The sequence below is a fragment of the Penicillium daleae genome, assembly GCF_028827525.1.
Source record: "Penicillium daleae strain IBT 16125 chromosome Unknown utg000002l_segment0_segment0, whole genome shotgun sequence".
NCBI lineage: Eukaryota > Fungi > Ascomycota > Eurotiomycetes > Eurotiales > Aspergillaceae > Penicillium > Penicillium daleae.
In genome coordinates, this window is record NW_026623150.1 from 7,357,000 (window position 1) to 7,374,168 (window position 17,169).

At 50.4% G+C, this 17,169-nt stretch overlaps 7 protein-coding genes across 7 annotated transcripts; 4 read left to right on the top strand and 3 right to left on the bottom strand.

Annotated features, from left to right (window-relative positions):
• Positions 1 to 227: 227 nt before the first annotated feature.
• Positions 228 to 1,585, bottom strand: N7458_003515 (fumarylacetoacetate hydrolase family protein; the record flags this gene model as incomplete). The annotated part of the gene is made up of 3 exons (XM_056906898.1): positions 228 to 772; positions 843 to 1,181; positions 1,240 to 1,585. 3 exons carry the CDS (start codon positions 1,583 to 1,585, stop codon positions 228 to 230), a joined length of 1,230 nt encoding a protein of 409 aa, XP_056771005.1.
• Positions 1,586 to 2,318: 733 nt separating this feature from the next.
• Positions 2,319 to 2,957, top strand: xanA (isonitrile hydratase-like protein xanA; the record flags this gene model as incomplete). The annotated part of the gene is made up of 1 exon (XM_056906899.1): positions 2,319 to 2,957. One exon carries the CDS (start codon positions 2,319 to 2,321, stop codon positions 2,955 to 2,957), a length of 639 nt encoding a protein of 212 aa, XP_056771006.1.
• A 1,245-nt stretch (positions 2,958 to 4,202) lies between these two features.
• xanB (isocyanide synthase xanB) lies at positions 4,203 to 6,357 on the top strand (the record flags this gene model as incomplete). Its single annotated transcript, XM_056906900.1, has 2 exons — positions 4,203 to 4,779; positions 4,835 to 6,357. 2 exons carry the CDS (start codon positions 4,203 to 4,205, stop codon positions 6,355 to 6,357), a joined length of 2,100 nt encoding a protein of 699 aa, XP_056771007.1.
• Positions 6,358 to 7,963: 1,606 nt separating this feature from the next.
• On the top strand, positions 7,964 to 9,146 carry N7458_003518 (uncharacterized protein; the record flags this gene model as incomplete). The annotated part of the gene is made up of 5 exons (XM_056906901.1): positions 7,964 to 8,260; positions 8,439 to 8,717; positions 8,786 to 8,876; positions 8,942 to 8,972; positions 9,029 to 9,146. The coding sequence occupies 5 exons, from the start codon at positions 7,964 to 7,966 to the stop codon at positions 9,144 to 9,146; spliced, it is 816 nt and encodes a 271-aa protein (XP_056771008.1).
• Positions 9,147 to 9,891: 745 nt separating this feature from the next.
• N7458_003519 (uncharacterized protein) lies at positions 9,892 to 11,376 on the bottom strand (the record flags this gene model as incomplete). The annotated part of the gene is made up of 1 exon (XM_056906902.1): positions 9,892 to 11,376. The coding sequence occupies one exon, from the start codon at positions 11,374 to 11,376 to the stop codon at positions 9,892 to 9,894; it is 1,485 nt and encodes a 494-aa protein (XP_056771009.1).
• A 1,954-nt stretch (positions 11,377 to 13,330) lies between these two features.
• Positions 13,331 to 15,694, bottom strand: N7458_003520 (anaphase promoting complex subunit CDC16; the record flags this gene model as incomplete). Its single annotated transcript, XM_056906903.1, has 2 exons — positions 13,331 to 15,525; positions 15,598 to 15,694. The coding sequence occupies 2 exons, from the start codon at positions 15,692 to 15,694 to the stop codon at positions 13,331 to 13,333; spliced, it is 2,292 nt and encodes a 763-aa protein (XP_056771010.1).
• Positions 15,695 to 16,152: 458 nt separating this feature from the next.
• N7458_003521 (Saf4/Yju2 family protein) lies at positions 16,153 to 17,047 on the top strand (the record flags this gene model as incomplete). Its single annotated transcript, XM_056906904.1, has 2 exons — positions 16,153 to 16,444; positions 16,500 to 17,047. 2 exons carry the CDS (start codon positions 16,153 to 16,155, stop codon positions 17,045 to 17,047), a joined length of 840 nt encoding a protein of 279 aa, XP_056771011.1.
• Positions 17,048 to 17,169: the final 122 nt, after the last annotated feature.

A 17,169-nucleotide genomic window follows, 5' to 3' on the forward strand; every position in this document is an offset into this window, starting at 1 on the left:
CGGCGTTATTCGGTTTTTTGAACCTTGTTGGGTGGACTTCTTGATTTTCATTCCAAAAGAATTTCTTCGTTGCTTGTAACTGGTTGCTCGTCAATTACTTTGTACGCAGTGACTGATAGGCAGCATAGCACTATTTCAAGAGATTCAAACGCTCCTGACCGGCTTGTCTATATGTTCCATTCTAATGTACCGCTATTCTAGTTGATAAGATTGCAATGCTTATTGTCTTAAAGTCTCATCGTGGGCTGCAATTCACCAATACATTCACCGAACCCAACCCCAGAATCAAGTCCACCCGCCACAGCTGTCATGCGAACTACATCTCCATCTAACAAGAAGCGCCTAAGCGACCCATTGACTAAGTTGATCGGCTCTTTTCCAGCTTTGGTAATTTCAAGCAGACAACCATAGCTGCCATCGACCGGACCGCTGACTGTTCCCGTGCCAATAATATCTCCGGTCTGAAGGTCGGCGCCAGTGCTAGCAAGATGGGCAGCCATTTGACGTCCGCTCCAGTGCAGGTCCTGTGCCTTTGACTCTGTGACCGTCGTTGCCTGAGACCCGACGAGAATTTCCACTTTCATATCAATAGCATAGCTGGACTCGGCAATGTCTTCGAGATGACTTGCTAACACAGCCTCAGGCTTCGGACCTGGGGCCTTGAATGGCTCCAGGGCATCCAATGTCACAATCCAGGGTGAGATGCTTGTCCCAAATGACTTGCCATTCAGCGGTCCCAGTGGAACCATTTCGCATCCCTGGATGTCGCGTGCTAAAGGCAAGGTTCAGTCAGTGTCAACTAACTTCGTGTCACCTTCCTTTTATGAGTCGAGAATACTCACCGCTCCAGTCATTCAGAATGACGAAGCCAAAGATGTGCTCGTCTGCATCTTTCGCATTCAATCCCTGCAGACGTGAGACGCCCTTGCCAACGATGACGCCAATCTCCAGCTCGTAGTCCAAGGCTTGCGATGGGCCATACACAATGGGTTTCTTTTCCGTTGACGCAGAACGATCATAGAAATGGCCCTGTGGCCGGATGACCGGAGTACCCGAGACAAAAATGGTACTTGCTCGGCCATTGTATCCGATTGGGAAGTTGAAGAAGCCGGGAGGAGGGGATTCATCATTGAGGATAGCTCGGCCTGCGTTCCGAATGTGGTGCAGGCTGCACGAGAAGTCTATTGAATATCAGACCGCGTTGCCCATCAATAATCAAAAAGCACACTGTCAGCATACCTGTAAATCCTCCTACGGAGACAGGCATATGAAGGGTCACTGCACTAATGTCTTCGGTGAACCCCGTTGGTAGGGATTTGGCCAGTGCTTCTTGTACCAGCTTGCGGACCTCGCGCTGAGTGACCTTTGGCAACGCCGCGTACTCATTGAGGCTCGGCTTGTCGAAGACACCCTCTGGTAGGCTCGCAATCTCAGAAAGCAAACCCGCCCGCTGCAACTCGGCTAGAAATATGACGTTATTTTCAAGTCGAGTTACACATTGAGGCTTTGGATGACTATCGGATGAGGCAACCCCGAATGGGATATTCGCGATAGAAAAATGGCTTTGATAATCGGGAGAGGTCATGTTGAAGTCGTCAGTGTTGGAACGGGATTTTTACAATCACTCAAAATATTCAAAGAAATCAAAAATTGCGCGTAGCTACATTCTTATCGCGCAGGGTCGCTGCATCCCCCACCATCCGAAGAGGAGAATTTGCGGGGATTCGGTTGGAGCCCACATCCCGACTCGAAGAACAAACTATGGAATAATATCCTCACAGCCTGCTTGATAAGCCCCACAAAATCAAAAAAGCGCCTCGGTTTCTGGAAACTCATAGTATAACTGAATGGCTGTACTCCCTTATGCCACAATTCGTATTGTGTTGGCCATGAGGCGTAGGCCAGAGGACTCTAGGAACCCTTGCTGAACCAGGGTTGATCGTCCACACCGCTACTGTTCGTCCTCCTTCCAACCGGGTATACCATGAACAATGACTGGATTTTAAGTCATGCAGTTTCAGTTACATCCGCGAATCGGCACCATCGGAGGCTGCATGGTTGTACAGCATCGGCCTATTATCTCCTAGACTGGGCAACGGTCCTGATATCCACCGTAGAGGTAAAATCTACCTCAAGGCCCTCGTCTGCCCAAGTCGCTAAAAGTGAGCCAAGAGACCTTACTCAATTTTTCTTGATTTGTCAAAACTCCCGCTGTCTGGCAGCGTTCACCCACCGTGAACCTGCTGCTGCTACGGCGTCAGATGAAGTCGCGTCACATTCCCTGAGATCTCAGTCTGACCCTTAGGCTTGTGAACAATATGTCTACCATGCCTGGAAAACAATACTACAATGTAGGAGTCCTACTCTTCCAGGGTGCAGATATACTCGACTTTGCGGGTCCCATGGAAGTCCTCTCCCATGTCTTGCATAACGGCAACCCAGACGACCCTGATCGAATGTTCGCCATTCAGACCATTGCACGACGCAAGATTATTCGCGCTGCGAATGCATTGAGTGTGCAGGTGGACAGACTTCTCGTCCACGCGCTGGAGAATATCTCCGAGTACGACATTCTGGTCGTGCCAGGAGGACCGCCATCTGTACTACTGCCTATGGCTGATGCCAATGTGCCCGAGGTAGAGCTCATTCGAAAGTTTGCGTGTTTACCCCGGACTGCTCCACACAGGCCGCGTCTGTTATTCTCGGTTTGCACCGGTGCGTTTTTGCTCGGTGCCACAGGTGTTTTATCGGGCCTGACTATCACTACTCATCATCGAGCCCTTGATACTCTCCGAGATATATGTCTCAAGTCTGCAAATAAGGCTGAGCCGCCAACGAGTGTAGTGCATAAGCGCTATGTTGATGGGGGATTCCTTAAAGGCGATGCTATGCGAGTAATAACGGCGGGGGTGTTAGTTCGGGCCTCGACGCGACCTTCCACGTTGTCAACCTGCTAACGACACCGGAGATGGCTTCTTTTGTGTCTCGGCTAATGGAGTACGATTGGACTAAGATAGACAAGTAATCCTAGGCATAGACATTCTAAATTGTTGATGAAGGTCTTTCTACCCTAGTCTCTAGCTTGTATTTAAGACACTGTGATAAGGGACTGAAACATTCATCTCATTGTGAACTACTGCGTCATCTGAGCAACACCGCTTTATGGGTTTATCGTATAGCAAGATTGTTCCTCGGAAATAATGTTTACCATATTCCTGATCAGCAGCGCGTCATATTTCATGTGTCTAGCGGCAACTTAGTGTCAGATTCACCGATTCTCAAGCCACATGTAGACTGGAAACATAATTGCATGGACCTAGATACATTAAAAGCTAATAGACTGCAAAATGAGTTTTATTATATGCACCGACCCTCGGCAACATATGTTGAGTGACATACAATAACACCTCGTAAGCGTAACCATGATTTGATGAAATATTTCCGTCCCTAAATATTGAATAATAGCTGTCTAGGGTGCTTGCTGGTTTGGATATAATCATCTCAAGTCCACTGGAGGTATGGCCCAAAGTAGTTTATCCATTGTCGGCCCCCTGTCCGTCAATGGTGGTACGCAACTGCAAGTGCTGTCACCAGCAGGTAAAGGTATATGTTTAGAACTATGTCAGGGACGTCCTTTATCCTCCGTCGCCGCCTGACCGTATACGAGTGTTGCTGACACATTTTAGACCGCATCCAGTCCATTCCAGGTTCATCGTGTGTTCGCTGTTATTGACATATCCAGAAGCACATGGATGGAAAGACTGACACTTTTCCCAATCAGAAATTTCTTCCTGGTTCTATTCTCAGACCATCTCGTACTTTAGACTTTTCCCAGAAAAATAGAGTGAGATCTACACCACACGAGTTGTACAGGCTGAACAAACTAGCGGTCTATTATCTTTTACGTTCAGCTCTCAACCCCGGATCTGAGTCTGCAATAGTGAGAAAAGGGTCATACGGCTGAGTTTTCTCTAGTGGCGCTGTCAGTGCTCGAGGAATCTTACCTCGACCCAGGCCGGGTATATAGCACCAAGTCGATCTGCAGCGACAAGCGATTGAGTTGCCTTGGCCATCTGGATTTGACAGATCAAGGCAGGCAATTTGAGTCTTCTTCTGCTTTCCAAAAACGTCAGAGTTCTCATAATTCATCTCTGTTGCAAGGTCACGATACTCCGGTGTGACACCGTTTAACTTGCGCCACCATGATTGCCCCAGTACCCGTTGCGGACACGGTCTCGGCCCTATTCCCGCAGAGTCCCACCAAGAATGGTATTTTCCATTCCGATGAGACCATTGCTACAGATCACATTCCGATTGAAGTCTCCACTGACCGCATGGCAACCCCTTCCGAATCTGACAGTGCCGATCACAATCTGATTACCGCAAACGGCAATGACTCGACACAACACTTGCAAAACGCTCTCAACGGCCAAACTCCAGTTGATTCTCCCAAAGACGATCACAAAATGGCAGTTGATATTCTGAAGATTATTGAGAGTTACGGCGTTGATTATGAGAAGAATGGCGGCTCCTGGAAGGGGTTGGACTCGTTCGTCCCTATAGTAGTCGAACAAGTTCGACGTCAGGAACCGATTCGTATGATTCTTCCAGCTTTTCCGTTCAAATCACCAAACTCGCGAGACAAAGTCCTGGGTACGATGCCCGATTTTGGAGAAGAATTGGCGCTTTCCCATCTGAACGGACTATGCGAGAACATCGCTCAAGTTTACGAGCCCGGGGCCAATGTATACATCAGCTCAGACGGCCTTGTATACAATGGTGAGTTGACTCACACCTCAATTTTTTTTTCACTCCTTCTAATACTAGCTATCAGATATTCTTGGAGTTCCAGACGAAACTGTCTGGGATTATGGCGAGACGCTGCGGAAGATGGCCGTGGAGAAAGGCCTCCGTCATGTGAAGTTCATCCGATTGTTTGAGCTCCTTGAGCATCCTTGGTTCCAGAGCAATAGCTCAGAAGCTGCAAAGGCTTTTTATCTAGCGCATGCTAGCTGTCTGCGACGCGAGCTGATGTTCGTCTTCGGAGACCCAACCTTTAACGCCGACGAGGCTATCAAGACTGACAATGATACTTGTCTAACATACCGAGGGTACATCAAGTTTCTCACCAAGGATCTTGCACATCAAGAAGAAACTCAGGCCCTTTCTAAACGTGCGAGACAGACTCAGATCTCTCAGATCGCGCGGCAGATGATTATTCGCGGGAAGATGTTTGCTGCCGCCATCAAGGCAAATCGAGGTAACTATGTTCGATTATCTATTCACGAGTCTGCTGGTGAGAAGAAACTTTCAGTTTCTCTCATTCCTCAGATTCGTGGAGCGCTTGGGTTTACGCCTTGGCATGCTTCTGTGGCCATCGGGTTGGACGGCTCATACCGCACGGTTCATGCCGAGGACGTGCGGGAGACGCACGACTTGATTTATAAGAATGGACAGCCATACTTCTTCCGGGAAAAGTCTGAGGTTTTCGACTGGTCCAAGGACGGCCTATCCGTGAAATTTGAGCACTTATATCCATGTGGAGTTATTATTCGCCCTGCCGATATCGACAATCTGAACCCGCGACCGTCGATCAGCGCAATCCCCATGCACAAAGTCAGGAAGATCTCAAACACTATGTCACCCGTTATTCTACGTGGATTTACAGAGACACTCAACGAAGACTTATATATTAAAGCTGGATCTGAGCTGGGCACTATCCTCCCGTGGAGCTTTGGTGTCATTCAGAAAGTTCGCGATGCCGGTCGTTCGGATAAGATGGGGAACAACGTCACCTCGAACGAAGCCATGCCAATGCATTTCGATGGCATGTTTAAGTTCGAAGAGATTACAGATCCAGCGACGGGGGAAACAAAGAAGGTCCAACGCCCACCATGTTACCAGTTCTTCACCTGTCCGGCGACCGCTCCGAAGGGGAGCGGGTATACCCTGTTTGCCAGCTCACGGCTGTTTTTCAGATATTTGCCACAGCCCTGGAATGCAGAGCGCCTGCAGAACGTCACTTGGGCCATGGATAATGATGGCTTCTGGGATGCGAAAATGAAGAATCTCCCGCTGCTCGTGAAACATCCTGTCTCGGGACTGCCTTGCCTGAGATGGCATCAGCCGTGGGACTCCACGAAGACCAAGTTCTCCACTTGTGATGTGAAGGTGGAAAATGAAGATCCGAGCCTAGTTCAAATTATTGATCACGGTACATATGATCAAAGAGTGTGCCTTCGCTTCGAGTGGGAGAAAGGTGATCTTCTCATCAGTGATAACACGGCCATGCTTCACACTCGTACGGGGTATATAAGTGACTGTGATCGTGAGTTGTGGCGCATTCATTTTGATTAAAGATTGAAGGCATGTGTGTGTGGGATTACTTGTGGGTTTGTGTTGGCATTGATATTGCAGTCGATCGCTTCTTGAAATTTCACAGAATGTATCCAGCGTGTGGATTCATGAATTGCTAGGATATGACTCTCTTTAGATAGATAAGCTAAGAATATCAACTTTGGATAAAATAGGGGAGCATGTAGTAATCCCACAGGCAGGTTCAACGTTCGTCCAGGACATCGATGATACCTCGATCAAACACCGAGGCTGGATCACCGACTTTGGGAGAGGGGTTATTATGTTTGACTTTTTGCATGCTCGAGTGGACATGAAAAATGCGTGCGTCCTGCCCTTGTATTATGCAATCTCTGATTCCCATCCAGCTCTACCCCTTTCTCTCTTTCTCCCTTTATCATCTTTATGTCGTAAGGGTCCACTCATTTGCTGCAGCCTTTGTTTTTCTCCGCCAGACACCTCCCTCATAAGACACCCTCATTAGATGGGGCCTCAGCTCGCTTGCTCAACACTACCTAACCCCCATCGCAATCTAAACGAGGATTTCCCTCCACTTGCTAGCCACTTACACTATCATGCTCGGATCAGCCTTGCGAAGGAGGGATACGTGCGTGCTTAGGAATCTAAAGGGTTCCCATGGGCTGACCATTGCAGAGGCTTATTGTTATTAGCTTGTCTCCCAGTTGCTATGGCTTAAATTTTAAGTGTTATTCCCATAGGCCATCAGTTTATAAAGGGATTTGCTTTTATGTTTCTCCATGAATCATTTTTCAGCTCCGCTGAGCCGGAGTCTGAGATTGGAGAGCCTGGCAGGATTTCACAACGCAGGGCTTACTCTGCCGGCTCCCTAGCTTGTCAATTAGCTCTTAGATAGTCCTTCACGGACCATTAGTGTGAAATCTCGTTTACCCTATACATCAGCAGTCCTCAAGTTAATCTTTTCTCAGATAAAAGTTTCCGGATCAAGTTAAATAATATTCTGTCACTTGACGTTATCGAAAAGTAACTCATGGATGTAACATTATAATCAGCAATTCAGAATTGTCACATCCGACACAAAGTCTTTTATAGTTTGCGTCTATAGCAAGGCCCTGTCTACTGGATGGGTTATATATCGAGTCTAAAATAAGATAAAACACCCCCTAAATGCTGTTTAGTCCTACCAAACAAGTTTATACTCGGATTTATACTCAAAATTGAGAATCAACTCACTGGCTATATCTGATTTTATATCGGACGGCTTAGGTTCACCCCTCTTGTCCGCAACACTGACACCTAAATGGGCCACCACTGCATCCCCAACGATCATCCCCAGAAAAACCGGAGGATATGCAAAATCTACTTGAACCACGAGACCAGCGGCTGCAACCGGATTCATCACCCACATTGCTAGATAGAAGACTGTATCTAGACTAGCCATCGTGTTTGTGATACTGTTTCATCAAACCCGGCTGATTATTGGCTGCATCTATTGCTAGAATTAGGATGGTAGGCTTGAATGAGGCCATTGCATGAACATATTCCTGGCAAAGGTTCCCCTGTAAGAAGGAATGGTACCTTTTAATCGCGTTGCACAAACAAATACGCTGAGCCAGCACTTGGCCAGGTCATGGTTTCCCTCACCATGTGTTCTTCTTTCTTTGCACCTTCACGGTCAGTCCTTCACCACTTTTCTGTTCCTCTTCTCTCATTCAAACTCATCGCAAAGTTCTTCTGTCTTCATTTTGACCTTCCTTCATCAGGCGTGACGCGTTGTATCTCATCCACCGAGTCCCCTCCCTGCTCTCTCACCGTGGAAGAGCTCACCGTTGTCGACAACCAAAACAAGAACACCGCAGAGGTAAATACCAACGAGGATGTGGACCGCGTTCAGGAAGACCTGCAGTCCAAGGTATCCAAGCCACTGGTAAGTCTCCATCTTCTTGTTCCGTGCCTCGACGCGTCTCTACAGGCATATCACTGACCGCAGGTTCACGCTCTCGCCGGTGACAGTGGATGCTGATCGTCCTCACCATCCTATCGTCGACCTTCCTCTTTGTCCTCGACAATACCATCGTGGCCGACGTGCAGTCCCCCTTGTACAGCAGTTTGGAGAGGTGGAGAAGCTCAGTTGGATTGGCGTGGCCTTTGTGCTTTCCGGGTCGGCGACCATCATTACCTGGTACGTGTTGAATGAGATCAGGAAGTCTGTAGCTCGTCCATTGACCGTTGAGCTCAACTACAGGGGAAAGCTCTACGCTATATTCAGTGCCAAATGGCTGTATCTATCCTCGGTTGTCCTCTTTGAGACTGGAAGTGCGCTTTGTGGAGCGGCTCTGACCATGAATGTGTTTATTGTGGGCCGTGCTATTGCTGGGCTGGGGGTGGGTTCCATCTGTCTCAGTCTCCTCGCTTTCTTGCTTTGATTACTGACTTTTACACCATCGGCTAGGGCTCGGGCATGTACCTCGGGTGCTTGAATTTGTTGTCGGTTACCACATCTATCCAGCAACGGCCGCAATATATCGCATTGACTGGGATTAGTATGTGATCAAGACCACCACGTTCTTTGCTGAAGATGATGGCCCTGCATACTAACCTTCATCAGCATGGGGCTCGAGAACAGTCCTAGGACCAGTGTAAGTATAATTTGAGGGTACTCTTTCTGAGACCGAATCTGATGATGATCGATTAGGGTTGGAGGCGCTTTTGCGCAAAGCACCCACGCCACCTGGCGCTGGGCCTTTTACATCAACCTTTGCATCGGAGTCGCATTTCTCCCAATCTACATCGCCTACCTTCCGGAGATGTGACGACGTAATTCAAACATCAGAGGATACAGTGATAGATAGGATGTTTCGGGAGCGTGTAAGAAGAAGAAAAGTTAGAAACGGAAATATCGAAAACCGAGGTAGTAATCACCACGTAACCGCACGAGAAGCCCGCTGCCGAAGGAGTTACGAGGATACCCTCCGAAAAGCTAAAGCTAAACCAACAGTCGATACACTACATTTCAAGTACAGTTCAGGTAGCTATAGGTCTCTATTAATCTAATGCTCTATCCATGGACAGAATACTCCAAAATTGAGGCTCCACAGTTGAGGAAGATACTTCTTGAACTCGCAAGATCGGATTTCTCGGTTGTAATATAGTAATAATAATAAGTGAGGACGGGGGGTCTTTCTATCCAGTCTATGTAACTGCGCCTCCAAAATAATAACAAGAAACGTAAAAAAAAACATCGACGTTGTCGTGGTATCACAAATCGCACTGCAAAACGCCGCTTCCAAGCTTCCACATCGCCTTCCCTTGGTCTCATCGATCTCACTTCTGGGTCGAGTCATGTCAACCGGGAAGAGTCACGGACGCAGAGGAAAAAAGGATGCAAGCAATGTCCACATCTCGGGGAGTAATCACAATTATGCAATATGTAAAGAGAACGGAAGAAGAAAGGGTGTATCAAAAAGGCAAAAGCCACACTCAGGGTCGTAGCGTTCTATGGTATAAGGCTGTATGAAGGATGAAAAAGACGAGCATGCAAAAGGTGGGAAAACCAGATCAGGCGTATCCAGACATGGCTGCGTCCGCGGTAAACTCGAACATCTTCGGGCTCTCCAGCAAGACGAATGACTCGTAGCGCAGACCGCGCTCCTTGCCCGTGCGGTCGGACCAGGGGTTCACGCTGCTATTCCAGACGCTGCCGTAGCCGTCGAAGAGAGCTCGCCAATAGCATGCCTCCGCGGCGGCGGTCAGGTACCGCTCTCGGAAGGTCTTGACGCTATTCGTGGCGATGCGGTGCGCGGCGTCGGCATCTGCGACGAGTGGCTCGATCTTCTTGGTGAGATCGCTAAAGTCGCGTTCGACTTCGACATAGTTTTGGTTTGGTCCACTGGCGACCAGGAGATAATGGTGGTGTTGGATGTATTGAAGTTTATGGGCGACGATGACGGAATGGCAAGCTTGGCGGTATTTCAGGGATGCAGAGTAGGACCGACCTGGGGAGGAAAGAGAGGGTAAGTAAATATACTTCGACGAAAGAATAGCGATACCCCGGGAGAGGTCCTGCAATAGTGTCTCACCTTCAACGTGGGCAATAAACATATACCGACAGTGATCTTCCATGCGGAGCACATTGGAGCCCGTATCCCAATCAACCTGTTTGACATCACCCCAGGGTTTATCACGCGCCGCTTCAATCAATGCACGGCGTAGCTTGGGCGCAAAACTCGGCTTGCCGCGCCAGACAAGTTGCGGCCTCTTCTCATCCCAAGGCACATCAATGTGCTTGATACGATCCACCACCTGATCGAACGGACCTATATAGTTCTGTGGATTGTCCCAAGCCCAAAAGCTAAAGTCAGGCATGAGCCAGACTCCCTCTTCGGTCGGGGTACGTGCAAAGACCCAAACCGGGTGATGAGCATTCGTCACGTCTTCTACCTTGTCCTCGACGGAAAATACAAATTCGATATCACGTCTTGACGCGCGATCTCGGTCTGCGGCCAGCGCACGGTGAATGGAACTCAAGACACCCAGAATTTTCCGCCGGTGGTCCTCGCCTTTGGCTCGCGCGGTGACCACATGCAAATGGCCCTGGGAGATGAATGCGCGCACCATGCCCGGGTGAATGGTGATATCGTCGAGATCCTCGGTGACGAGGCCCCCATCGTGAGCGCGCCAATAGCGCTCACCACGCGCAATGTCTTCGAATAGACCTTGAAAGGCGGCCTGGCATTGGGTCTGGTCGAGGGCCTCGTTCCGGGCGTCGCGAGGGTATTGGAATTTCCAGCTGGGGGAGGCGGACAGCTGGAGAGTTGAGGAATCGGAGCAGGAGAGACACGTGGAGCATTGGAAGGTGGTGGAGGTTTGACAGGCGCAATGGCCCGCGGGGAGGAGCTGAGTGAGGATTGGGTGGATGTAATCGCGGTCAGAGTTCATGCCATACCAGATGGCGAGAATGGCGAAGCAAGAGATGCTGGCAATGGCGCAGAGGAATGGTAGGCCACGGCGCCGTGGCCGCATCCAGGGGTATTTCGCGTTCATGACGGAGGGAGAAAGGTGGATAGCATTGCTGGAGAAGTTGGAGAAGGGTGGAGAAGAGTGAGGAGTATGGAGGAGGAGGGGCAAGGTCGAGAGAAGGAATGAAGAAGGGAAATATGAAAGAAGGAAGAGGATGACGAAGCAGTCGTTCGCGGCGGCCGGGCGTCCGAGCATTTGAAGGCCATGGGCCATGAATAATAAGTCTTATGATTTGATTATTTGATTGAATCTTTGGTTGCAGCCCCAAAAAACCAGCGGAGAAAGGGAGGCCCAGGTTGAAACGCGACTCCCAAAAAGGCAGTCGATTGACAAGCTTCTGCGAGATCGGCGTCCTGCAACGCCCTCGATTGGCCAGCCACAGAGCCGCAGCCCACTGTCGGTGGAGCCGTTTGGCGTCATTGTCAGGCACAGAGAACGGTCCGAGTGAAAGGAGGAAATAGAGTCATCATTTTCTGGTGATTGGGTCGTAGTGACCTGTTTTAAGAGCTCTTGGAAAAGCGAGGATGGAAGTATGGACGTATCACCATATACATACCTTCCTGGCAAGAGGTCAGAAAAAGGGACCGGGGATTATCCTGGTTGGTCCATTGAATATACTTCCATCTCATTACAGTACAGTACCAGGTACCGTATTCGGTCGATACTCGACAACTACTTCCATATAAAGTAGACTCCAACACGAGAAAGTCCGATAATACTTCTGTTTTCTGATACTCGGTACATCTCTTTGTCTGTACTGCGTCGGTACACTGAACGTACGTATTCTCCATACGTATGCCAAGGATCCACTTTGCGTCTAATTTTGTAGACAGCTCCACGTTGGAATATTACAGCTGATTTACATTACATTCATCTTGATACTCCTACTGTAATAAAATAATTAAAGCCATCACACTAAACATTTCAACCCCTCCAATCAAACACCCTAATCATAATTCCCCCGGGAATAAGCATAGGTCAACCTGTCCAGCCGCCACACTTGTGGCTCCGGTCCTTCTCCACAATTCAGAGTCCAGCATGAGGCGGGTGGCGGGCTTAGTCGCTGAGACGCTAACTCTAGTCCCCGCCCCATCCTCAACTCAAAAACGCCTAATGCCTTGGCAGATCGCCCGCACGGTGCCTCCTCGTGTTTGATTCAACCTTCCAAGGCTAAGCGAAATGAAAAATCACCCAACTTATATGAACAAGTGAACAATCACCACCAAAAGTCCCTTGGCACAGCCCTCATCATGTCATCATCTGTCCAGTGCGAGCGAGCTCGGTGCCTTTTCTTAACACTCTCAGTATTTTGGAATGGGAATAAAGTGTACCCTAAATACGGCGTGATGAGAATAAGAAAACACATGGTTCGGAACTATCCAAGGCAACAAGAGATTCCAGGCGCAGAACATGAGAATGGTAATCTAGTAATAGGTGGTAGCTATACATACACTCGCAACTGGACTGTTCTGTAGTGATAGTACAATCTTGGCCCGCACGCCCTGCCACGCCATCTACGCCGAGACAAATATAGCGTTCGACCCCGGGTCAGCCTTGTCCGGCCCCCAAACCACTGTAGGGTCCAGATGGAGACACTCTTTCCTGTTCCTGACCCTGCTCATAGCCTCACGGCGTTCCATACTTGGCCAGCACGGACCCATACTGAATGGGCACTACCGTAACGGGCCCTTAGATTGGCATAGACTTACAGTAGGCCCTTACCGCTTTACATTAGCACTCAAGAAGGATGAAAATATGGTATGCTCTATTTTCTGTAGAAAACGCTGGATGATGCAACCCAACCGCCATGGATGCCCACCTTTCATTAGAATACTAGTAGCAAAAGGCAGAGGACCAGCTGGCGGACCATGAGATATCCAGACCGGTCGCCCTCCAACAAAACACCAAAACGCCCATTTCGATGCATCCAATTTTGAAAGACAACGCCTTCAAAACACACCCCATCAAGGCCTATTCGTTATTGCCGTGATTGACTTCGCTGGGCTCTTTCTCGGCGAGTACTTTGCGCGGGCGTATCACCCTCGATAACGGGACTGGCCGGCCGAGGCGTGCGGCGCTGTCGGCCAGGCCGAACCCGACCCAATGCGCGCCCAAGAATACTATCCGCCTTATCATCAAGATCCATCTCGGCCCGCTCTTCCATCGTCCCCGACCCGGTGGTCTCGGGCGTGGCAGAATGCGTGACTTCGTCCGTCCATTCCTCGGCATATCCTGCGTGTCGGATTCGACGACGGTTACTCTCATTCGTCCCGGGCCGCTCCCGAGGTTTGCGGTTCGCCGAACGACCGTGAGACGGTCGGGCACTCTCTTCCATCGCTTGTTGATCTCGCTCACGACCTTCCAAGGACCAGAGCTCGAGGGCTCGGTTGAGTAAGGTCCCAGCCACCCCTGCACCACCAGCAGCGTCTCCACCACCAGTGGCCCCAAGCACGCGAACAGCTTCGTGCAGCGCTGTCACAGCCTCGCCCGTGCGTCCGAGCTCCAGTAACAAGATGCCACATGAAGTATGCAATGATCCGACCAGCCCACGGTCCTCATAGCCTCCTACCCCGGACGCGGTCCCCACCGCCGCAGAGCCCCCTGCTCCACCTCCCAAAAACGGGGAGTATCCCAGGCTGGTGCCTCCAGCACCTACCCGAAGGCACTCCTGGAATTCTCGCAGTGCCTCGGGTAGACGGCCGAGACGACGAAAGGCATGACCCATGTTGGCACGAGTAGCAACCCAGGCACCCGGTTCACTGTGGAGTGACGCGGCCAACGCTAGGGCTTGTCGGAACATTTCTACCGCAGCAGGAAGATTGTTCTGATGATAAAAGACCACACCGAGCTCATTGAGCACCAGAGGATCGCCTCCAAGAGGCATCTCTGAAGAGGTGGGGGGAAGCTCAGGGGTGGAGCCTGGTGCGGCTCCGGTTGACATGGCATATGCTGCAGAGAGATACTCATGAGCCAGCGCCATGTTGTTCAAAGCGAGGTGTTGCATTCCCAGGAAGAGCTGTGGTAGGTGACTGCCTTGGAAAAGTCGCGCGGCCGTGCTGTAGGCCGCGATGGCCTGATCATGTTCGCCTTCAGCCGCAAAGGTATGAGCAAATCCGATCCAAGCTGGGGCCGAATGAGGGTCTAGCAGAGATGCTTTAGAAAAGAATCGACGAGCCTCGGCGACCTTTGATACTGCTAAATAGTATACACCGATGGCGAGATAAGTGTAGGGCTCCTCGGGCGCATGGTCCGCAAGCATATGCGAGAGCAAGAACAAGGCGTTTGTAGCTCCCGTTTCGTAAAGACACGCCAGATGAAGAGGATAGACTGCTGGTGTGTGGCCCAGATTGTGATGTGCAGGACCTCCCGGCCCGTTGGATGATGTCAAATCAGTCGCCTGGGAGGTAGAAAGTATGGAAGAGGTCAGCTCGAGGGCTTCGGCAAATCGGCATTGGGTGTACAGCGCCTCGGCACGAGAGAGCAAGATGTCGGGGTTTTTGGAAAGGTTGTAATGTGTGGAAAGAGTTTCGGTAGCGTCGGATAAGATACTCGGTGCCGAGTACTTGGACAGGCGGGTAGTATAAAGCATTTTGGTGAAGTGAGCCGCCTCTTGAGCGATGGCGGGGTCAGGTGAGGATACCGAGTCAAAGTCCAGCGATTCAAGGAACTCCAGCTCCTCGGTGGGCGACATCAAGGAGTTCTTCATGAGCTGGTCGAACGCTTCGAAGCACTGCACATCAATTCGAACGGCATCCTTGTAGCAGTCGCGTGCGCGATCAAAGGCATTCTGCTTGGCAAAGCAGAGCCCCCTCAGATAGCACATGGCGGCCTCAAACCTCACGCTACTCTCATCATCCCTTTCTCGACCCTCGCCTCGTTCCCCGCGCGTCGTAGTGTTTTTCCCGTTCCGTAGTGTGACATGACTCTGGCCATTAAGGTGTTGGATCTTCCGCCGGCTGTTGTTACTCCGGATCAAATCGGTTGGGTTTTGATCGCCAAGGATTGACAAGGCTTGTTCGAACTGGTTCTGTTTGATGTAGCAATGGGCGGCCAGGTAGCGACAGGCGCTGCTTCTCGTGATAAGGTCTCTGCGGGATAGAAGGGCCAAGGCGCGCGTGAAATTGTTGTTGGAGAAGTGGACTTGGGCTAGCCAAAAAGCATCTGAATCGCTGTCTTTTTCTCAGTCATTAGCCATGGGTTGGTAGAAACGGGATGAGACACAGGAAAGGGCGACGAGGGACTCACTGGTGAGCGCAAGAACCTTGTCGCCAATGTAGACCGCGGCGTCATGCTGGCCGCGATTTAGCGCATCCTGCCGCCAGGAGCGCAGATACTTCTCCATTGCAGGTCTGACACGTCTGGCCGAGGAGTATTGGGGTTGAGAAAGGCGACAGTCATGGACCTCAGCAATTGCCCGCGGGGAATTTGATTCTCGAGTGCCGCGGTGCTGCTGCTCGCATGAGCGGGTCGCGGAGGGTCAACAAACAGTGGCCCGTGCGCAACTGCCTAAAGAGTCGGGGATGCGATCAGTTGCAGAAACAAGTGATGCAGCAAGAGTGTATTTGGCGTACTTGATGTCGCCGTCTCAGCAAAAGAGCCTTTGTAATAAATCAAGAAATAGCCGAACCTTACAAGCTGGAGCTTCTATTTGTGCATCAACATTCAGTATCACGTGATCATCTTATCCTAATATCACGTGCTGCTGTCTCGATAAGTCCGCAAAGTCCAGCGCCACTTCTCTTCGTCAAGCAGCCTTATCTTCCTCAACTCCTCATCACCTGTCACTGAACCACCGCCAAGATGTCCGAGCGAAAGGTCTTGACCAAGTACTACCCTCCCGACTTCGATCCGTCGGCGATCGGGCGCACCCCCAAGCATCTGCGCCAGAAGGGTCCCAAGGTCATCACGGTCCGACTGATGGCCCCGTTTCCCATGAAATGTACCAACTGCGGCGAATACATCTATCGTGGGCGCAAGTTCAATGCTCGCAAGCAGACACTTGAAGAGAAATATCTCAACATCCCGATCTATCGGTTCTTCATCCGCTGCACGCGATGCAGCGGTGAGATCACCTTCCGTACAGACCCAAAGAGTAAGTGTTGGACACTCCACGTTTGACAGGGGCAATCATTCTAACTACGAAATAGACATGGACTATGAATGCGAGAAAGGAGCTAAGCGAAACTTCGAGCCGTGGCGAGACGGCAAGGATGGAAAATACAACGAGACCGAGGAGGAAACGCTCGATCGACTCGAGCGTGAGGAAAATGAGCAAGAGGAACAGCTGGAACGGGATAAGATGGCTGAGTTGGAGGAGAAGATGCAAGACTCGAAGCGGGAGATGGCGATTGCAGATGCGCTCGATGAGATTCGAACGAGGAATGCGCGTATCGCACGAAACCAGGGTTTGGAGGACGAGGTTGCTCTGGATCTCATCCACAACGAGGTCGATGAGGCGAAGTTGCGGGAAGAGAAGGAGGATGAGGAAGCAGCGCGGAGGGCTTTCATGACTGCTTCCGGCGAGAGAGTCAAGCGTATTGTGCACGAGGAGGAACTGGCCGCACCAGGACCCTCACAGACGAAGACTGCCCAGGCCCAGATGCCTCCACCTTCAACATCTTTCGCCCGAGTCAAGAAGGCTAAGAAGCCCGGTGTGAACGGCTTGGGTATTAAGAAGAAGCCATCCCTGGTCTAATGTGCTTTGTTATTTCTGCTTTCTTTCGGCATTGCAAGCGCTGGCGTTTTTGTTGCGACACGACAGGATTATACCATGATTAATAACAAGTCGATTTCACCAGTCTACAATTCAACTACAAA